The 23,437-nt window shown below is 52.2% G+C and overlaps 1 protein-coding gene across 1 annotated transcript in view; it reads left to right on the plus strand.

Annotated features, from left to right (window-relative positions):
* Positions 1–23,437, plus strand: part of LOC142486218 (solute carrier family 52, riboflavin transporter, member 3-B-like) — a 45,692-nt gene that overhangs the window by 18,359 nt on the left and 3,896 nt on the right. The window contains exons 2-3 of the mRNA XM_075584855.1: positions 8,383–10,118; positions 18,580–18,703. Coding sequence (XP_075440970.1) covers positions 9,133–10,118; positions 18,580–18,703 — 1,110 coding nt within the window. The 5' untranslated portion in view covers positions 8,383–9,132. The remainder of the gene's footprint in view (positions 1–8,382; positions 10,119–18,579; positions 18,704–23,437) is intronic.

The following is a 23,437-nucleotide window of genomic DNA, read 5'->3' on the forward strand; positions in this document are numbered from 1 at the left end:
TGGGTACAGCGCTGGGTACAGATATGGGTACAGAGCTGGGTACAGAGCTGGGTACAGAGCTGGGTACAGAGCTGGGTACAGAGCTGGGCACAGATATGGGTACAGAGCTGGGTACAGAGCTGGGCACAGATATGAGTGTAGATATGGGTACAGAGCTGGGTACAGAGCTTGGTACAGAGCTGGGTACAGAGTTGGATACAGATATGGGTGTAGATATGGGTACAGAGCTGGGTACAGAGCTGGGTACAGAGCTGGGTACAGAGCTGGGTACAGATATGGGTACAGAGCTGGGTACAGATATGGGTACAGAGCTGGGTACAGAGCTGGGTACAGATATGGGTACAGAGCTGGGTACAGATATGGGTACAGAGCTGGGTACAGAGCTGGGTACAGAGCTGAGTACAAATATGGGTACAGAGATGGGTACAGAGATGGGTACAGATATGGGTACAGAGCTGGGTACAGATATGGGTACAGATATGGGTACAGATATGGGTACAGAGCTGGGTACAGATATGGGTACAGAGCTGGGTACAGAGCTGGGTACAGAGCTGAGTACAGATATGGGTACAGAGATGGGTACAGAGCTGGGTACAGATATGGGTACAGAGCTGGGTACAGATATGGGTACGGATATGGGTACAGAGCTGAGTACAGATATGGGTACAGAGCTGGGTACAGAGATGGGTACAGAGCTGGGTACGGATATGGGTACAGAGCTGGGTACAGAGATGGGTACAGAGCTGGGTACAGAGCTGAGTACAGAGATGGGTACAGAGCTAGGTACGGATATGGGTACAGAGCTGGGTACAGAGATGGGTACAGAGCTGGGTACAGAGATGGGTACAGAGCTGGGTACGGATATGGGTACAGAGCTGGGTACAGAGATGGGTACAGAGCTGGGTACGGATATGGGTACAGAGCTGGGTACAGAGATGGGTACAGAGCGGAGTACAGATATGGGTACGGATATGGGTACAGAGCTGGGTACAGAGATGGGTACAGAGCTTAATTAAGCCGGCAAATGGTAGATATTTATGGGTTTGCAATCACAAATCCGAGACAGAAACCTAGTGCCATAGCAACGTGACGTCACATGACCCGCGACATCATTTGACGCCGGATCTGAGCAGGATGGGGGGCGCGAGCCGGGGGGTGAGCAGACAGGGGGGCGCAGGTTCAGAACTTTGTGGACCCCTGCCTTAGACAAGGTCACAAACGCTCCCTGAATAATACCTGGACTCAGACCTGCGTCTGAGTCACGCCAGTGACATAGGAGTCATGATGTCATCGCCGGACGCACGTTTCATTCAAGCAGAAGTTCTTCGGGGTGGGCGGGTCCCCGCTGGTCTCAGCGTATTTATGCATTGCGGTTGTCGTAGCGACCAAACGGTCAAATCCTTATATTGACTGGACGTGATCTCAGTTTCTATTGAGTTCTGTAGGATAAACCTTGTGAGGACGGACGGGCGGGCGGGCGCGTGGGCAAGCCCTGAAAACGGGAACATTTCCCTGAGAGAAATATAACATGACATGCAAATGAGCATACAGAATATTTCCATTTGCTATATATATAGATATATAGATATATATATCACACTTATTAAGGTTATGGTGGGTAAAAAAAAGTGACAAAACCCCTCCACAGTAAAGCATAAAGCAACTGTAAATATTACTGTATATTCATTTACATGTCTTAGACAGGTCTGCAACCCTGTCTTTCCCCATTATCACCCAGCACACAGCACTTCCACTGCAGCAAGGGATTCTGGGAAATGACATGCAAATGAGCACACAGTGCCACCTTTTGTCTCGAGCTCATATAATATGCTCGTGTAATATGAGCTTGAGACAAAAGGTGGCACTGTGTGCTCATTTGCATGTCATTTCCCAGAATCCCTTACTGCAGTGGAAGTGCTGTGTGCTGGGTGATAATGGTGAAAGGCGGGGTTGCAGACCTGTCTTAGGCCTCAGTCCCGCTGCGCTCGTTGGCGCGGGCGGCCATGTCGTGAGTTCCCCACCAGCAGGGGAATCCTCGCGAGCCGGTACCGGTCCCCCCTGGCGGCACAGCGCACTACACGCTGTGGCGCGTCAGCCGCTAGGAGACACCACAGAATGGTGTTTCCTAGCGTTGACGCGTCACGTGGTGTGGCTGTGAGCCAATGGGGAGGGGAGGCTGCGGGAGGAGGAGAGGCTTCGGGGAGCGGGGAGGAGTGTGGAGTGAAAGCAGGTGAGTGCCTGTCTGTGTGTGTGTGTGTATGTGTCTGAGTGCGTGAGTGCCTGCCTGTGTGTGTATGTGTCTGAGTGCGTGAGTGCCTGTCTGTGTGTGTGTATGTGTGTGCGTGAGTGCCTGTCTGTCTGTGTGTGTCTGTGTGTGTGTATGTGTGTGTCTGAGTGCGTGCCTCTGTCTGTGTGTGTGTGTATGTATGTGTGTGTGTATGTATGTGTGTGTGTATGTGTGTGTGTGTGTGTATGAGTGCGTGAGTGCCTGCCTGCCTGTCTGTGTGTGTGTGTGTGTATGAGTGTGTGTGTGTGTTTGTTTTACTTGCCCTCAGCAGCTCCAGCCCGAGTCCGTGGAGGGAGGGGGGGGGGGGAGAGTAGCGGGTCCCTCCGCTCAAGCCACGCCCCCCCTCCCTGTCAAACCTCCCACTCCCGCCCACCTCCCGCTCCCTACAGACCGCATATCGCGGTCTGTGTATCTCAGCGCACCGCCTGTCAGCAGTGCGGGAGCGCTGACTCTGGGAGCGGGGCCTTCGCCTAAGACATGTAAATGCGCATACAGGAATATTTCCATTTGCTATACTGTATATATATATACAGTGGTCGACAAATCACCAAAAAATCTACTCGCCGAACAAAAAAATCTACTCGCCACCTAGTACCACACGTGTGCTGCTTGGGCCAATAGGAGCTCGCCACGATGTTAAATCCACTCGCCCGGGGCGAGCAAATGTATAGGTTTGTCAAACACTAAATATCTGTCTGTCTGTCGCACTCACAAGTTTGAAAAAATAGATTTTTATTCACAAAGCCCTCAGGCCCCCGGGAGACAGCGCTCAATCTTGAAGCAGGTAAAGAATATATTAGTAACAAGGCACAAATATCCAAGGTCCCCGTCCCCAGAAACGGGACCTCCCTCAGGGTGATGCAGTGTGAGAGAGACAACGCACGCACGTGTGTACCCCGAACGCCCAGCGTGACAATCAAATAACTATTCAACTAACTCCAAAGTAACCAAAACAGGCACAAGCCAGGCCTGAGCCCCCGGCCATCCCGCGGGTGGGCTGCAGCCGCCGTTTGGAAACGGAGTATTATTACGCTGCCATATCACTGCGCCTGCGGGGCTGTTCCCTTTCCTGACAAGCAACCCCTATCTTAGCGTCCAGCGTTGCTGTAGGGTCCCGATGGTAAGCTGATGCGGCCGCCATCTTGGAAACCCGGCGTGCCCATGCACGCTAGCCCCCGGCTTATAGGCTCTCCGTTTTGAAGCGTCCATGGTTGCTAAGCAACCCGGCCACAATGTAATCCCTTCTTAGATGTAGTATGGCCAGCTGCTCGGCGCTGCTCGGCGCTGCTCGGCGCTGCTCGGCGCTGCTGGCACACATGGTTAAGTCCAAATGTGGGGCTGGAGACAAAAAGTGACTATAACACCACGAAAGTGAATAAAGGGAGAGGGGAAACGCGTATAAAGAACGCGCTATCTGTCTCCTTAATTCCCTGCAGTGTCTGGGCGTGTGACCCTTCCCTGGCAGCTTCCGTGCGTCACAGGGCCCCGCGTGTGCCTGAAAGGGGAGGCATAATAGGCACATATAGTAGCCGTGACCCCGCCTTCCTCACATGCCTAATAGAAGAAAAAAATGTGTGATGCTCTCAAGACAATTATGTAGTTTGAAAATTGTTATAATGAAATGGAAGACAACCTGTTGATATATATATGTCCTATTGGATCAGGTAAACAGCTATCCCACAAGGCAATGAGGTAAGGATAGTTACCGGTTGATGATCCCTGGAAATTTGATTGAGGCAAAGCTGGAACGGACTCACTTGGGAAAGCAGATTCACGATGAAAAGAAAGTCCTTGCAGATGTCCAGCACCTCCAGGTTGAATGTGCCTCCGTTGTGGAAATCTTCACAGACAGGGAGAGGGATTCACCTTGATAAAGGACCACTAAGGTCTGAAACGCGTTGGTGTGTTTTGTAACTGATTCTTGACCCATTAAATAGCTTTATTTTGGGAACGCATACCCTGTGGTTTATTGGCTGTTTTTTACAGCATTGGAGATAGTGCTCCGTTTTTTTCCCTCTCCCTGTCTTCCTCACATGCCTAGCCTGGGGAGGGCGGTTTAACCCCGGCACTGCCGCCGGCAGCTACCAGGGCTGACGTGCAGGGCACGGGGAGTATTTAGCAGGGTGCTAAATACGGCTACGTTCTTATCACACGCCCGGTTCCTAATCGGAGGAGGTACCGGTTACACCTATTTGCTATCAGACTGTGCGTGCGAGTCGCACCTACACCTTACACTTCTGTGTGAGCTCCTGGCATTCCCATTGTAAGGTGTCTAGAGACTGAGCACAGCGGCGATCCCTACGTTCCCTCCTCTGGGGAGGTGAGAGGTATGGGGGGGGGAGGTGAGAGGTATGGGGGCGGGGAGGTGAGAGGTATGGGGGGGGGAGGTGAGAGGTATGGGGGGGGGAGGTGAGAGGTATGGGGGGGGGAGGTGAGAGGTATGGTGGGGGAGGTGAGAGGTATGGTGGGGGAGGTGAGAGGTATGGGGGGGGAGGTGAGAGGTATGGGGGGGGAGGTGAGAGGTATGGGGGGGGAGGTGAGAGGTATGGGGGGGGAGGTGAGAGGTATGGTGGGGGAGGTGAGAGGTATGGGGGGCAGTCTCCCAGTGAGGGGAGAGGTGTAAGGGGGAGGTGAGAGGTATGAGGGGGGAGGTGAGAGGTATGGAGGGGGAGGTGAGAGGTATGGGGGGGGAGGTGAGAGGTATGGGGGGGGAGGTGAGAGGTATGGGGGGGTGGAGATGAGAGGTATGGGGGGGAGGTGAGAGGTATGGGGGGGAGGGAGGTGAGAGGTATGGGGGGCAGTCTCCCAGTGAGGGGAGAGGTGTAAGCGGGAGGTGAGAGGTATGAGGGGGGAGGTGAGAGGTATGGTGGGGGAGGTGAGAGGTATGAGGGGCAGTCTCACAGTGAGGGGGGAGGTGAGGTATGAGGGGGGCAGTCTCACAGTGAGGGGGGAAGTGAGAGGTTTAAGGGGGAGGTGAGAGGTACGAAGGGGCAATCTCACAGTAAAGGGGGAGGGGAGAGGTATGAGGGGGGAGGTGAGAGGTATGGGGGGGAGGTGAGAGGTATGAGGGGCAGTCTCCCAGTGAGGGGAGAGGTGTAAGGGGGAGGTGAGAGGTATGAGGGGGAAGGTGAGAGGTATGAGGTGGAGGTGAGGTATGAGGGATGCAGTCTCACAGTGAGGGGAGAGGTGTAAGGGGGAGGTGAGAGGTATGAGGGGGGAGGTGAGATGTATGAGGTGGAGGTGAGGTATGAGGGGTGCAGTCTCACAGTGAGGGGAGAGGTGAGAGGTATGAGGGGGGAGGTGAGAGGTATGAGGGGCAGTCTCACAGTGAGGGGGGAGGTGAGAGGTATGAGGGGGAGGTGAGAGGTATGAGGTGGGAGGTGAGGTATGAGGGGGGCAGTCTCACAGTGAGGGGAGAGGTGTAAGGGGGAGGTGAGAGGTGAGAGGTATGAGGGGGGAGGTGAGAGGTATGGGGGGGAGATGAGAGGTATGAGGGGCAGTCTCACAGTCAGGGGGGGAGGAGGGAGGTATGAGGGGGGCAGTTTCACAGTGAGGGGAGAGGTGTAAGGGGGAGGTGAGAGGTATGAGGGGGAGGTGAGAGGTATGAAGGGCAGTCTCAGAGTGAGGGGGGAGGTTAGAGGTATGAGGGGGGAGGTGAGAGGTATGAGGGGCAGTCTCACAGTGAGGGGGGAGGTGAGAGGTATGAGGGGGGAGGTGAAAGGTATGAGGGGCAGTCTCACAGTGAGGGGAGAGGTGAGAGGTATGAGGAGGGAGGTGAGGTATGAGGGGGGCAGTCTCACAGTGAGGGGGGAGGTGAGAGGTTTAAGGGGGAGGTGAGAGGTACGAAGGGGCAATCTCACAGTAAAGGGGGAGGTGAGTGGTATGAGGGGGCAGTCTCACAGTAAAGGGGGAGGTGAGTGGTATGAGGGGGCAGTCTCACAGTGAGGGGGGATATGAGAGGTATGAGGGGGGCAATCTCACAGTGAGGGGGAGGTGAGTGGTATGAGGGGGCAGTCTCACAGTGAGGGGGGATATGAGGGGTGCAGTCTCACAGTGAGGGGGGAGGTGAATGGTATTAGGGGGCAGTCTCACAGTGAGGGGGGGTATGAGGGGTGCAGTCTCACAGTGAGGGGGGGTATGAGGGGTGCAGTCTCACTATGAGGGGGCAGTCTCACAGTGAGGGGGTGAGATGTATGAGGTATGAGGGGTGCAGTCTCACAGTGAGGGGGTGAGATGTATGAGGTATGAGGGGTGCAGTCTCACAGTGAGAGGGTGAGATGTATGAGGTATGAGGGGTGCAGTCTCACAGTGAGGGGGTTAGATGTATGAGGTATGAGGGGGACAGTCTCACAGTAAGGGGGTTAGATGTATGAGGTATGAGAGGTGCAGTCTCACAGTGAGGGGGTTAGATGTATGAGGTATGAGGGGTGCAGTCTCACAGTGAGGGGATGAGATGTATGAGGTATGAGGGGTGCAGTCTCACAGTGAGGGGGTGAGATGTATGAGGTATGAGGGGTGCAGTCTCACAGTTGGGGGTGAGATGTATGAGGTATGAGGGGTGCAGTCTCACAGTGAGAGGGTTAGATGTATGAGGTATGAGGGGTGCAGTCTCACAGTGAGGGGGTGAGATGTATGAGGTATGAGGGGTGCAGTCTCAAAGTGAGGGGTGAGATGTATGAGATATGAGGGGGGCAGTCTCACAGTGAAGGGGTGAGATGTATGAGGTATGAGGGGGGCAGTCTCACAGTGAGGGGGTGAGATGTATGAGGTATGAGGGGGGCAGTCTCACAGTGAGGGGGTGAGATGTATGAGGTATGAGGGTGCAGTCTCACAGTGAGGGGGTGAGATGTATGAGGTATGAGGGGTGCAGTCTCACAGTGAGGGGGTGAGATGTATGAGGTATGAGGGGTGCAGTCTCACAGTGAGAGGGTTAGATGTATGAGGTATGAGGGGGCAGTCTCACAGTGAGGGGGTGAGATGTATGAGGTATGAGGGGTGCAGTCTCACAGTGAGGGGGTGAGATGTATGAGGTATGAGGGGTGCAGTCTCACAGTGAGGGGGTGAGATGTATGAGGTATGAGGGGGCAGTCTCACAGTGAGGGGGTGAGATGTATGAGGTATGAGGGGTGCAGTCTCACAGTGAGGGGGTTATGAGGGGTGCAGTCTCACAGTGAGGGGGGTATGAGGGGTGCAGTCTCACAGTGAGGGGGGGTATGAGGGGGCAGTCTCCCAGTGAGGGGCTGAGATGTATGAGGTATGAGGGGGGCAGTCTCACAGTGAGAGGGTGAGATGTATGAGGTATGAGGGGGCAGTCTCACAGTGAGGGGGTGAGATGTATGAGGTATGAGGGGTGCAGTCTCACAGTGAGAGGGTGAGATGTATGAAGTATGAGGGGTGCAGTCTCACAGTGAGGGGGTGAGATGTATGAGGTATGAGGGGTGCAGTCTCACAGTGAGGGGGTTAGATGTATGAGGTATGAGGGGGCAGTCTCACAGTGAGAGGGTTAGATGTATGAGGTATGAGGGGTGCAGTCTCACAGTGAGGGGGTGAGATGTATGAGGTATGAGGGGTGCAGTCTCACAGTGAGGGGGTGAGATGTATGAGGTATGAGGGGTGCAGTCGCACAGTGAGGGGGTGACATGTATGAGGTATGAGGGGGCAGTCTCACAGTGAGGGGGTGAGATGTATGAGGGGTGCAGTCTCACAGTGAGGGGGTGAGATGTATGAGGGGTGCAGTCTCACATTGAGGGGGTGAGATGTTTGAGGTATGAGGGGAGTAACTCCCTAATACAGTAGGACACATTGACCAGGGTTGGGGAGTTGGTGTTCACGTTTTTGAAGACATCTGAAGAGATTTGAACATTTGCGGGGTGATCATTCAGTACTAGCGATTGTCCACAAGATGGCGACAGTAAGCAGCATAGGAATACAGTATGTAGAGCAATTAGATAACCCAATCAGGAGGCCCTAACCCTTACATAGAGGGGAGCAGTATATAGAAAACAAGCATCGGACGATGCCTCCTGTCTGAGTCACCCCGTGGTGAGAGGACAGATCGGATCAGTGACAAATCCTTCTTTTACTCTTTATTACAGAGTCCTTGTGTCAGAATATCCCAGAGATCAAGTTCTCCCCGAGATTCCCATCGCCAGGAGGTCAAAATCAGATCTAGAAAATATCAAGGGAGCAGAAGTATTGGAACCAACCATCCTACACGGAAATGTGGAACAAATCAACTCGATCCCCGGAATCCAAACTTTCCACCAGTCACACTTGATCCCATAGCTCAGAGTATCCCACCCACTAGATCCTAATTATCAGATCACATGGATCACAGAGCAACTTCCAAGCCTCTCCCTGATCCTGAACAATAAGTCACTTGCACTAGTTTCCACTTGTCAGGTCCCACAGATCAGCAGCAGAATCTCCCACTGCTCCCCAGGCTCTGTATTCCACTCACTAGATCCAGTCACTGCTCCCCAGGCTCTGTATTCCACTCACTAGATCCAGTCACTGCTCCCCAGGCTCTGGATTCCACTCACTAGATCCAGTCACTGCTCCCCAGGCTCTGTATTCCACTCACTAGATCCAGTCACTGCTCCCCAGGCTCTGTATTCCACTCACTAGATCCAGTCACTGCTCCCCAGGCTCTGGATTCCACTCACTAGATCCAGTCACTGCTCCCCAGGCTCTGGATTCCACTCACTAGATCCAGTCACTGCTCCCCAGGCTCTGGATTCCACTCACTAGATCCAGTCACTGCTCCCCAGGCTCTGGATTCCACTCACTAGATCCAGTCACTGCTCCCCAGGCTCTGGATTCCACTCACTAGATCCCTGTGGATTATGGCGCTGGTCTTGCACCTTCTCTCCTGCTTGCTGGGCCTTGGTTCCTGGGTCGCCATCAACGGGGTTTGGGTGGAACTGCCCCTCTTAGTGCCCCACACCCCAGAGGGATGGGAGCTGCCCTCGTACCTCACCCTACTCATCCAATTTGCTAACATTGGGCCCTTGGTGGTCACCCTTGCCCACAAGTTCCATCCTGGGTGTCTCCGCGAGGGACCGGTGATTTCCGGGCTGCTAGGGGTAGGAGTCCTGGCTTGTCTGCTGCTGGCATTCCTCTGGCAGGAGACCAGCTGGGTGGGGCCATCGCGGAGAAGCACGGCTCTGCTAGCGCTCATCTTCTTTCTAGCGCTGGTGGACTGCACATCCTCCGTCACCTTCCTGCCCTATATGACCCGGCTCAGACCCGACTACCTCACCTCCTACTTCATCGGAGAGGGGCTGAGTGGACTTATGCCCGCATTGCTGGCGCTGGGGCAAGGAGTTGGGGTAGTGAGCTGTGTGCCGGGAAACACCACAGGGTCAAATGGGACAGATGTGAATGGAACCTTCACAGCGCTGTACCAGCCGGTTCGCTACCCCGTGTGGGGGTTCTTCTTGTTCCTGGCAGGCATGATGGGCACCTGCCTGATCTCCTTCACCATCCTCAACAGAATGCCTAGGGAGATGTGCCAGGGACAGCATGAGGAGACAATGAGGAGGAGAGAGGTGGGGGGTAAGGGTGTGGAACAGAAGCCAATGATGGAAGGTGAGGACTGTGGAACGGAGAGCGTGCGAATATGGAAGGTCACAGGGAGATACTCGTGCGCAGAGGGGGTGTTCGTCTTCTTAGTCTTGGCCTGGGTCAATGCTCTGACCAACGCGGTTCTGCCCGCGGTGCAGACCTACTCCTGCATGCCCTATGGGGGCTGGGTCTATCATCTGGCAGCTGCTCTCGCCGCCATGGCCAACCCGCTGGCATGCGGCATCGCTATGTACCTGCCCAACAGGTGAGGAGACGGGGGGCAGACGTCGGATAGTAATCAGTATTACTCAGAGCAGATAGTGTGCACAGGGTTCTCTGTACCCTCTAGTCTATTATACCCCCAACTCCATTGTATCGATACTTTTATCTGTACAAAGCCAGAGTACCGATACTTTTATACTTCCAACTCCAGTGTACCGATACTTTTATACTTACAAACCCTATTCTGAAGCCAGGGTCACGTGTGATGTGTGAATTGCCCCAGATAGCATTAACTCAGCCCCCTTTCCAAATCACGCCAAGTCCTATAATATTTCCTTCACTTTATTGGAAAAGCAGCAGTAAATACAGGCTCTTGTGGATGGTGTGTAGTAGTGATTTGTAGTATGAAACAGGTAGAAAGAGATGGCCTTGCCATGGGAGAGTAACAGAGATGGGTGCTGTTCTCACTGTCTCCAGGGTGGAAAAGGAAGTGAGGAGCAAGGGTCACACTAGACGTGAGAGGGAACAAACTACTGTCAGCAAAGACAGGGGGGAGGGCAGAATAGCCCATTCTGAGAAGAATCTCAGAGGTTGCTGTAGCAACTCACTGGTTACATGCTCAGAGGCAGAAAGGGCAACATATTGATACATCACACAGGCACGGTGTATGTGTGTAGAACAAATGCCTGCAGCTGAACTTAAGGAGCTGACAAGCAGAAGGGGGGTCAAACAGAAATATGATTCTTGTTCCATGACACTTCCCATCTGGTATCTGGAGATACCACTATATAACTGGAATATGTGGAACATATGTGCAATGCATGACAAAGATAACATCGTATTCACAAAACAATGCGAAAGTCCGTGTCCACACAAGGATGTGATACCAGCCGGTATCACTGGCTTCAAAGTCCCTTGGCAAAGGTTCTTTGGCAAAGAATGCCAAGCGGATGCACTGGTCCAGGTTAGCTGGGTGCACCACAATGTATTTTGCAAAAGTCTCTGATCCTGTTTCTTCTTAGATTTGTGAGAGAACAGTCCTTTTATCTCTGTAGTTTTCTCTATAGAGGGCATCACCTTGTGGATGTGCTAGTCGTGATAGTCTGTCACTTCATCACCTGGTGTTTGACGGAAGGTAATGGCTTCTGACTCCTTGCGAATCAGCACTCCTGGAAGACTGTCTGACAAGTCTGGCCCATAGGGCGTCATTTGGAGAGGCTTCCTGGTGCTGAGCATTGGAACTGAACGTTGCCCAGATTGCTGGCTTTGCGTGGCCGCTTAGGAATGTCTTCTGGATGAAGGCTACAAAGTTATGTTTGGTCTCCGGTTTCCTTTGTAGGTCGCAGTGGAGCAAAGTGAGTTTGGGAGGCGTCTTTTTGGTGAACAAAATGGTAGCGGGGTCACCCAACTGCCCGATCTGTCCTTGAAGAGCTCCTTATCCATTAACTTCTGGAATTCTCTATCTTCCATCGATGGTGCTTGTTTGTTACCGTCCCTTGTTGTCTGGAACGCTGTGCACACTAGGTCATCGGAACGTTTCTCTTGCACGAGAACGTCTCCACGTATTTTGGTGAAATGCTTTTGTGTCTCTTTAACTGCCGTCAGGAGGTTATTTTCTCCCTGGACATGATGAAGAACAGTCTCTTTTGCCCTTGTAAATCCCTTTATGAAATGTCTCTGCGACTGTCTCTTTTTAGACGTGTGAGAGGACAGTCTTTTCACCCCTGTGGCGTCACCTGCAGGGTGCAATCTTTTGCAGCTGTACCAGCTGTGGCGGCTTGCTGCTTTGCCACTTGGTATTCTGTGGAGAGGAATGGCTGTGCCATTGCTCATAGGAGGACCGTCCGATTGTTTATTGTCTTTTGAACGATCCCTTTGTCAGGCACCTTCAGGAGATTACTTTCTTCCTTCGGTGGAGTCGCCTTGTCATCCTTAGTTGTCTGGACTACTAAGCATCCTAGGCCATTGTCACATCCCCCTGATGTGAAGATGTTTTTGTTGATCTCAGGGGTATGACCTTGTCTCTTCTCCTCACTTGGCCCTCCTGTCACTTGGAGATGGCCAAGACATTGTTCGGAGAGGGATGTGTGTCCGCATTCTGTTATCACCGTTCTGCAGGTGTCAACATAGTCTGGTCCGTGCCCTTTGTCAGTGCACGCGTTGCCCACTGTCACCCATCCTAGGTCAAGTCTTTGGGCATATGGTGCGTTGTGGGGTCCGTTGCGCTGTTTATGGACTTTGTGCACCCTCAGGATGTCCCTACCGAGCAGCAGCAAGATCTTGGCTCCTTGTTCTACCGGCGGGATGTAGTTGGCTATTCCTCTGAGGTGTGGGTGATGGCGTGCCACATCTGGTGTGAGAATCTCATCCCTGTTTGCAGCCATGTGGTTGCACTCGATGAGTGTGGGGAGAGTTATCTTCACTCTGTTATCCACTGAACGTATGACGTAGCAGCTTGCTCTTCTCCCTGCTGTCTCAGTTGACCCTGCACAGGTTCTGAGGGTGTAGGGTGAGGCATTGTCTTGTGTGTTGAATAGGTTGAAGAACTCCGTCTTCGCCAATGATCTGTTACTTTGATCGTCGAGGATTGCATACATCCGAATAGCCCTCTCAGGTTGTCCCTGGGGGTGCACTGCGACAAGGCATATTTTGGAGCAGGATATTTTGTCACTCCCTTTTCCACAAACCTCGGTGCACTGAGACGTGACAGATGTTGGCTCTCCTTCTCCTTCCTCCCCACCATGCTCCACTACGGAGGATGGGTTGTTGAGTTGGTGGAGTGTCAGTGCCTCTGGATGTAGAGATGTCACGTGCTTGTCACTTTTGCACACTGTACATTTGATGTCTTCTTTACAGTCTCTGGCTAGGTGAGTCGTGGAATTGCAGCACCTGAAGCAAACTCCGAATTCTCCGAGTAACTTCTTGCGTTCCCTTAGGGACTTCATCCTGAACCCAAAGCACCTGTTAAGTGGGTGTGGCTTCTTGTGTATGGGACATTCCCTGTTTGGGTCCCTTGGTTCCTCGTCTCCGGCGACCAACTGATCGGGAGTAGTTTGGGTCGTGGGAGACAAGTCCGTCCTGTGGACCAAGATGGGTGTTTGAGTGTTACCGTATCTCGCCACTGGTCTCTCATTCCTCAGGCTGCTTGCACTGTGTGTGGTTTGCGCACCTAAGATGAAACTGGGATCGTTCCTTGTCCTTGCTGCTTCGCGGATGAAGCTCAAGAAGAATGAGAAGGGAGGGAAGGCGACTTGCTTCTCCCTTTTGTATTTGGAGCCTTGTGAAATCCACCTTACTTGGAGGTTGAAGGGTAGCTTCTCCAGGATGGTTCTCACTCCGCGAGATGAGTCTAGGACGTTGAGACCTGTTAAGGAATGGTCTTTTCTTGCAAACTCCAGCTCTTGCAGCAGGTCCCCAAGCTCTCGTAACTTCGAGTAGTCTTTGGCTGTGATCCTGGGAAAGTTGTCGACTCTCTTGAAGAGTGAATCTTCGACTGCTTCTGGGCTACCGTAGCACTCCTCTAGCCTTTCCCATACTAGGTCGAGACCTACTTGGGGGTGGTTCGCGTTTGCCGTCCCGAGTCTCTTCGCGTGTTCCTTGGATTCTTTTCCCAGCCATTTGAATAGCAGGTTGAGCTCTTCCCTTGCTGAGACGCCCAGGCTCTTGATTGCGTCCTTGAACGTAAACTTCCACATTCGATAGTTCTCAGGACGGTTGTCAAAGTTGGTGAGTCCTGTTTGCACCAGGTCACGCCGGATCATGTACTTGCCCACGTCTGTCAGGCCTGAGGCAGCGGCGTGTTGGTCACGTTCTGAGGTAGTTGCTGGGAGGTTCCGTGCGGTCACCTCTTTCTTGGCGTGGACACGTGATGACTGCTGGTCAGTGTGAGAGGCTGTGTTTTCCCATGTGGGTGTACCTGGATTGCGAGCCTGTTGTGGTGCATCCGTGTGCGCGCTGGCGTGTGGATCACTGTTGCGGCTGTGGCTATCCCAGGCAACATGTACCATTGAAGGAACAGCGTCTTCTCCTCGTGGACCTAGCAAGTCTTCGGTGTCTGTGGAGTCGCTCCCTCCGTGTTGAAATGGTGCGCTGGTGTTTACACTGAAGAGGCTCCTTACATAGTCCTCAGTGCATTGGACTGGATCCTCTGAGGCTATCCGTCTGTACGGTTGCTCCCCGCTATCCTGTCTCGCAGCTGCTTCAAGACTTCGGCTTGGGCTATTGCGGCTGCGGCGACGTCCTCTTCTTTGCTTAGAGCTTCTAGATCAGCGTCCAATTCGGCCTTTTTACGTGCAGCGGCGGTGGCGGCATTGGCAATGGCGGCGGTGGCAGCGGCGGTGGCAGCAGCGGGGGCATTGGTGGCGTTCTAGTCCTCCTCTTCTATGCGTGCTCTTTCTGCCCTTACGGCTGCCTCTCTCCGACCATATTCGGCCCTGGCACCCCCGGCCTCTGCGGTGGCTCGCGCCTTTGTAGCGCTTGCGCTAGACACGTTAGATTGCGCTGATCTTGCTGACCTTGATGAGTGCCTGGATGTGCTGGAGCGCTGCGATGCGGTCTCCAGGAGGAGCTCTTTTCCATCGCTTTGGGCGTCCGTGATGGCGGTTCGCACGCGGCTGTCACGTGTCAAGTCAATGTTATGCTGTAGGTCCCTTTCTTGCAGGCTTTCGCCGGTGTTAGCCCTGGCCAGGTAAGTGGCGTATGCCTCTGACAGTGCTTGGTAGCGTGCGTGATCTATCTTTAATTGAGTTATTGCCTGCTTGAGCTGTTGTACAGAATTGCCAGCACCGGCGACATTGCGTATTCCAAGTGTGGTTGTTTCCCAGGCCTTTTCTAACTTGGCGCGGTGCGCTTCAATGTCTGTCTCATATTTTTCGTGGGCCTTTTGTGTCAGTGTGACTGCCCATTTGGGCCTTGCGCCTGCCTGCGCCTGTTGCAGATGCGCAGCGGTCTCTGTGTCTGAGTGATCACTCTCCTGCGTTGTGTCTGGTGGGGATCTGAGTTCTGCCATGCTGTAGGTGTATGTAGGCCTTTAGCCAGTGCGTGTGGCGTGCGGTCTGTTACCTGCGTCAGCTATGGCCGACTGTCTCAGATAGTGCCGGTAGGTGTCCTGCAGCGGTAAGCGTAGGGGTAGCTGTACTTACAGGTGTCCGGTGGCTCTGACCCGTGTCCTGGCGGGTGTCCGGTGGTGTGGGCCTTGGTGGCGCTAGCCGTGGGAAGGTGCGCAGGGTTAGGTGAGATGGTAATTCCTCACTGTCAGGCTGTGCAGAGGATGGACTCAGACAGAGAAAGGCAATCAAAGTTCTGTGTTTAATGCACTTGTCTGACTGCAGTGCTGTAGCCTTGAGTGTGAGCTGCAGGCTGTTTGTAAGGCTTTGCTGTAGAAGGTGTGTGCTCTTATTAGCAATGTAAAGCTGCTCGCTTGTCTTTGCATAAATTAGTAGTTGTTTGCTGTATAGAGGCTGGTGCTCTGCGTAGCAATGTGGAGCAGTATGCTTGTATGTCCTATAATATTTCCTTCACTTTATTGGAAAAGCAGCAGTAAATACAGGCTCTTGTGGATGGTGTGTAGTTGTGATTTGTAGTTAGGAACAGGTAGAAAGAGATGGCCTTGCCATGGGAGAGTAACAGAGATGGGTGCTGTACTCACTGTCTCCAGGGTGGAAAAGGAAGTGAGGAGCAAGGGTCACAATAGAAGTGAGATGGGACAAACTACTGTCAGCAAAGACAGGGGGGGGGCAGAATAGCCCATTCTGAGAAGAATCTCAGAGGTTGCTGTAGCAACTCACTAGCTGCCTGCTCACAGGCAGAAAGGGCAACATATTGATACATCACACAGGCACAGTGTGTGTGTGTATGTGGAACAAATGCCTGCAGCTGAACTTAAGGAGCTGACAAGCAGAAGGGGGGTCGGGCAGAAATGTGATTCTTGTTCCATGACAAACCCAGAGTACCGATACTTTGATACTTACAACTCCAGTGTACCGATACTTTTATACTTCCAAACCCAGAGTACCGATACTTTGATACTTACAACTCCAGTGTACCGATACTTTTATACTTCCAAACCCAGAGTACCGATACTTTTATACTTACAACTCCAGTGTCCCGATACTTTTATACTTACAACTCCAGTGTACCGATACTTTTATACTTCCAAACCCAGAGTACCGATACTTTTATACTTACAACTCCAGTGTACCGATACTTTTATACTTCCAAACCCAGAGTACCGATACTTTTATACTTACAACTCCAGAGTACCGATACTTTTATACTTACAACTCCAGAGTACCGATACTTTTATACTTCCAAACCCAGAGTACCGATACTTTTATACTTCCAAACCCAGAGTATTGATACTTTTATACTTCCAACTCCAGAGTACCGATACTTTTATACTTACAACTCCAGAGTATTGATACTTTTATACAAAACGTACGGTACTACAGAGGTAAGTTAAAACACACTAATATCTGGTGCACGGGAATGACAGGAGGGACCCTTAACCCCCGCCCCCCCCCCCCCCCAATACTATAAGACAACAGAAGGGATGTCCCCAGCACTAAATGTGAATACAAGGAAAACAATAGTCAGCAAATTGGCCAAAAAATATATAAATTGTATGGAAATAAGAATATAATACTAGAAGGAGGCTGGGTGATGATTGCTTGATTGGTAGTAAGCATCTGAGGACGCACTTTCTAGCAGTGTTCCTCTGGTTAGATGTTCCTGCCTATGTATGCATCATTTTATGTTGTTTAGTTGTGTATATAATTACAGTACAGACGGGAGGGAGATACTCTGTGGTATGGCAGGAAGGGAAGTACCACAGGCTCCTTTTATAAGGATCTGTGGGAACGGGCCCGAGGAAGAGGCGTCCTGCCCCGAAACGTTGCCCCCCCTTTCGCTTCATCACATTTATTCCACCTTTTGCCGTTAGGCAGGTTATTGTCACAATCTTATTCCCTTTGTGTTTTCCCTCCCCTCCTCTCCCCTCCCTCCCCCTCCCCTCCCTTCCCCTCCCTCCCCTCCCTTCCCCTCCCATCCCTTCCCTCCCTCCCCTCCCTTCCCCTTCCCTCCCTCCCTCCCCTCCCTTCCCCTTCCCTCCCTCCCCTCCCTCCCTCCCTCCCCCCCTCCCCTCCCTCCCTCCCCTCCCTTCCCCACCCCTCCCTCTCCTCCCCTCCCTTCCCTCCCCTCCCCTCCCTTCCCTCCTCTCCCTTCCCTCCCCTCCCTCCCCTCCCCTCCCTCCGCTCCCCTCCCTCTGCTCCCCTCCACTCCCCTCCCTCCTCTCCCTCCTCTCCCTTCCCTCCCTTCCCTCCCCTCCCCTCCCTCCCCTCTCTCCCTCCTCTCCCCTCCCCTCCCTCCTTTCCCTCCCTCCCCTCCCCTCTCTCCCTCCTCTCCCTTCCCTCCCCTCTCTCCCCTTCCTCCCCTCCCTCCCTCCCCTTCCTTCCCTCCCTCCCCTCCCTCCCCTCCCTCCCCTCCCTCCCCTCCCCTCTCTCCCTTCCCTCCCCTCGCGCCAGCCTTGCCTTTTAGATACACAGACATTCCCCAGGATATTGGTAGCATCCTTCTAGTATTATATTCTTTATTTCAATACAATTTATATATTTTTTGGCGAATTTGCTGACTATTGTTTCCAGTTTATTCACATTGAGTGCTGGAGACATTCCTTCTGTTGGTTGATACTTTTATACTTACAAACCCAGAGTATTTATACTTTTATACATACAACCCCAGAGTATTGATACTTTTATACTTGCAAACACAGAGTATCGATACTTTTATACTTACATACCTAGAGTATCGATACTTTTATACTTACATACCTAGAGTATCGATACTTTTATACTTACAAACCAAAGAGTACCAATAAATGTATACTTACAAACCCAGAGTACCAATACTTTTATGCTTCCAACCCCAGTGTATCGATACTTTTATCCTTCCAAACTCAGAGTAACGATACTTTTATACTTACCAACCCAGAGTACCAATAAATTTATACTTACAAACCCAGAGTACTGATATTTTATACTTACAAACTCATAGCAACAATACTTTTATACTTCCAACCCCAGAGTACTAATATATTTATACTTCCAACCCCAGAGTACTAATATATTTATACTTACAAACCCAGAGTACTTGCATAGATTTCATATCAGATGCCAAAAGACATTAGATAAAAATGGTAAAACCCCTTCGTTTTGTGTACAAATCTTTCTATTTCCGCAAAGCTCTCATATTAATAATAGCGTGTTCTTGTATAGCGCTGCTAGTTATATGTAGCGCTTTACAGAGACATTTTGCAGGCACAGGTCCCTGCCCCGTGGAGCTTACAATCTATGTTTTTATATTAAATAAAAGAAATATTAAACGTATTAAACGTCCCTGGTTCGGATACCCCTTGTTTTAGGAGGGACTGGCCCTTTTACTTTGGGTGTTGATTAGATTAGATCGTTAAGCCGTGTTGCTTAATCACCTCAACATTATAACTCTCGTAGGTCTCTGCTAACGATGGGCATCCTGACACTGACGGGGTCTGGGATTGGATGTTACATCATGAGTATGGCGGTACTGAGCCCATGTCCCCCCCTCTTACACGCCCACATCGGGGGCACACTCATTGTAAGTACCCCTCTTACACACCCACATCGGGGGGACACTCATTGTAAGTACCCTCCTCTTACACACCCACATCAGGGACATACTCATTGTAAGTACCCCTCTTACACACCCATATCGGGGGAACACTCATTGTAAGTACCCCTCTTACACACCCAAATTGGGGACATATTCATTGTAAGTACCCCTCTTATACACCCACATCGGGAGCACACTCATAGTAAGTACCCTCCTCTTACACACCCACATCAGGGGCATACTCACTGTAAATACCCCTCTTACACGCCCACATCGGGAGCACACTCATTGTAAGTACCCCTCTTACACACCCACATCGGGGGCACACTCATAGTAAGTACCCTCCTCTTACACACCCACATCAGGGGCATACTCACTGTAAGTACCCTCCTCTTACACACCCACATCGGGGGCACACTCATAGTAAGTACCCTCCTCTTACACACCCACATCAGGGGCATACTCATTGTAAGTACCCTCCTCTTACCAAACCACATCGGGGGCACACTCATTGTAAGTACCCCTCTTATACACCCACATCGGGGGCACACTCATTGTAAGTACCCCTCTTATACACCCACATCAGGGGCACACTCATAGTAAGTACCCTCCTCTTACCAACCCACATCGGGGGCATACTCATTGTAAGTACCCCTCTTATACACCCACATCTGAGGCATACTCATTGTAAGTACCCCTCTTATACACCCACATTGGGGGCATACTCATCTCTGGCCTCCCCCCCCCCCCCCCCCCCAATCTCATTTCGGGCCTCTCTCTGGGAAACTCGCTCGGGTTACATGCCCTAGTGTGGTGCAAACCTGCTGGTAACAGGGGGCCCTGGGTGTCCCGCATGGTGGTATAGGGGAATAACAGGACAGGCTTCTGGGGTCTTATCCTCACAGGTGCAGCACCTCCATCTCGTGCAGCCCCCAGGTGTATGGGGAGAAGTCTCTGCAGGAGAATCTCGCCCCCCTCCTCCCAATGGACTTCACTCTCAGGCAGGAGGTATAATAAAGCTCAGGATGCTTTATTGGTCTCTCTGTATTCAGCAGCAGCAGATGAACAGCCTCAGAGGGTCTCCACCCTCAGGATGTCCCTGGACTCACTCCCAGCCAAAGGGCACGAGAGTGGTCCCAGCTCTTCCCTTATCCCCTTGTGGGATAAGAGGTAACGGTTTCCCACCGCTCCCCTAAGGGCGGGCCTCAAACGGCCAGAGCCCTGACAGCTTAGTTTGGGTAAACCAGTCTCTCTCGGTAGAGGCAGACTGGCTAAATACAGGAAGTGCAATGCATTAAGTACCAGTTCAGTAGGCACCACCCATCTGATTTGACACAAGGCCTGATGACACTACCTTCCCTGACTCAATGCACTGCAAGGAGTGGGGAAAACCTATGATTACTCTGGCAAACCTACCCTTACTAGGCTTTACTGCCAGGAGGAGAGCAGACCTATAGCCCAAAAACCAATCAGGGCTACATACACCCACATCGGGGGCATACTCATTGTAAGTACCCTCCTCTTACCAACCCACACCGGGGGCACACTCATTGTAAGTACCCTCCTCTTACAAACCCACATCGGGGGCATACTCATTGTAAGTACCCTCCTCTTACCAACCCACATTGGGGGCACAGTCATTGTAAGTACCCTCCTCTTACCAACCCACATTGGGGGCACACACATTGTAAGTACCCTCCTCTTACCAACCCACATCGGGGGCACAATCATTGTAAGTACCCTCCTCTTACCAACCCACATCGGGGGCATACTCATTGTAAGTACCCTCCTCTTACCAACCCACATTGGGGGCACACTCATTGTAAGTACCCTCCTCTTACCAACCCACATTGGGGGCACACACATTGTAAGTACCCTCCTCTTACCAACCCACATTGGGGGGACACTCATTGTAAGTACCCTCCTCTTACCAACCCACACCGGGGGCACACTCATTGTAAGTACCCTCCTCTTAACAACCCACATCGGGGGCACACTCATTGTAAGTCCCTCCTCTTACCAACCCACATCGGGGGCACACTCATTGTAAGTACCCTCTTCTTACCAACCCACACCAGGGGCACACTCATTGTAAGTCCCTCCTCTTACCAACCCACATCGGGGGCACACTCATTGTAAGTACCCTCTTCTTACCAACCCACACCAGGGGCACACTCATTGTAAGTACCCTCCTCTTACCAACCCACATCGGGGGCATACTCATTGTAAGTACCCTCCTCTTACCAACCCACATTGGGGGCACACACATTGTAAGTACCCTCTTCTTACCAACCCACACCGGGGGCATACTCATTGTAAGTACCCTCCTCTTACCAACCCACATTGGGGGCACACTCATTGTAAGTACCCTCCTCTTACCAACCCACACCGGGGGCACACTCATTGTAAGTACCCTCCTCTTACCAACCCACACCGGGGGCATACTCATTGTAAGTACCCTCCTCTTACCAACCCACACCGGGGGCATACTCATTGTAAGTACCCTCCTCTTACCAACCCACACCGGGGGCATACTCATTGTAAGTACCCTCCTCTTACCAACCCACACTGGGGGCACACTCATTGTAAGTACCCTCCTCTTACCAACCCACACCGGGGGCACACTCATTGTAAGTACCCTCCTCTTACCAACCCACATCGGGGGCACACTCATTGTAAGAACCCTCCTCTTACCAACCCACACCGGGGGCACACTCATTGTAAGTACCCTCCTCTTACCAACCCACACCGGGGGCATACTCATTGTAAGTAACTTCCTCTTACCAACCCACACCGGGGGCATACTCATTGTAAGTACCCTCCTCTTACCAACCCACATCGGGGGCATACTCATTGTAAGTACCCTCCTCTTACCAACCCACATTGGGGGCACACTCATTGTAAGTACCCTCCTCTTACCAACCCACACCGGGGGCACACTCATTGTAAGTACCCTCCTCTTACCAACCCACACCGGGGGCACAATCATTATAAGTACCCTCCTCTTACCAACCCACACCGGGGGCACACTCATTGTAAGAACCCTCCTCTTACCTACCCACACCGGGGGCACACTCATTGTAAGTACCCTCCTCTTACCAACCCACACCGGGGGCACACTCATTGTAAGTACCCTCCTCTTACCAACCCACACCGGGGTCACACTCATTGTAAGTACCCTCCTCTTACCAACCCACACCGGGGGCACACTCATTGTAAGTACCCTCCTCTTACCAACCCACACCGGGGGGACACTCATTGTAAGTACCCTCCTCTTACCAACCCACATCGGGGGCATACTCATTGTAAGTACCCTCCTCTTACCAACCCACATTGGGGGCATACTCATTGTAAGTACCCTCCTCTTACCAACCCACACCGGGGGCATACTCATTGTAAGTACCCTCCTCTTACCAACCCACACCGGGGGGCACACTCATTGTAAGTACCCTCCTCTTACCAACCCACACCGGGGGCATACTCATTGTAAGAACCCTCCTCTTACCAACCCACACCGGGGGCACACTCATTGTAAGTACCCTCCTCTTACCAACCCACACCGGGGGCACAATCATTGTAAGTACCCTCCTCTTACCAACCCACATCGGGGGCACAATCATTGTAAGTACCCTCCTCTTACCAACCCACATTGGGGGCACACTCATTGTAAGTAACTTCCTCTTACCAACCCACACCGGGGGCATACTCATTGTAAGTACCCTCCTCTTACCAACCCACATCGGGGGCACACTCATTGTAAGTACCCTCCTCTTACCAACCCACATTGGGGGCATACTCATTGTAAGTACCCTCCTCTTACCAACCCACACCGGGGGCATACTCATTGTAAGTACCCTCCTCTTACCAACCCACATCGGGGGCACACTCATTGTAAGTACCCTCCTCTTACCAACCCACACCGGGGGCATACTCATTGTAAGTACCCTCCTCTTACCAACCCACATCGGGAGCACACTCATTGTAAGAACCCTCCTCTTACCAACCCACACCGGGGGCACAATCATTGTAAGTACCCTCCTCTTACCAACCCACATTGGGGGCATACTCATTGTAAGTACCCTCCTCTTACCAACCCACACCGGGGGCATACTCATTGTAAGTACCCTCCTCTTACCAACCCACATTGGGGGCACACTCATTGTAAGTACCCTCCTCTTACCAACCCACATCGGGGGCACACTCATTGTAAGTACCCTCCTCTTACCAACCCACATTGGGGGCACACTCATTGTAAGTACCCTCCTCTTACCAACCCACACCGGGGGCACACTCATTGTAAGTACCCTCCTCTTACCAACCCACATTGGGGGCACACTCATTGTAAGTACCCTCCTCTTACCAACCCACATCGGGGGGCACAATCATTATAAGTACCTGTCACAGGACAACATACCCCAGGGATCAGTACCCCGGTGATCAGTACCCCAAGGATCAGTACCCCAGGGATCAGTACCCCAGGGAACAGTACCCCGGGGATCAGTACCCCGGGGATCAGTACCCCAGGAAACAGTACCCCAGGGATCAGTACCCCAGGGATCAGTACCCCAGGGATCAGTTCCCCAGGGATCAGTTCCCCAGGGATCAGTACCCCAGGGATCAGTACCCCAGGGATCAGTACCCCAGGGATCAGTACCCCGGAGATCAGTACACTGGGGATCAGTACACTGGGGGATCAGTACCCCGGGGATCAGTACACCG

The sequence above is a fragment of the Ascaphus truei genome, unplaced genomic scaffold (genome assembly GCF_040206685.1).
Source record: "Ascaphus truei isolate aAscTru1 unplaced genomic scaffold, aAscTru1.hap1 HAP1_SCAFFOLD_788, whole genome shotgun sequence".
In the NCBI taxonomy this organism is placed as follows: domain Eukaryota; kingdom Metazoa; phylum Chordata; class Amphibia; order Anura; family Ascaphidae; genus Ascaphus; species Ascaphus truei.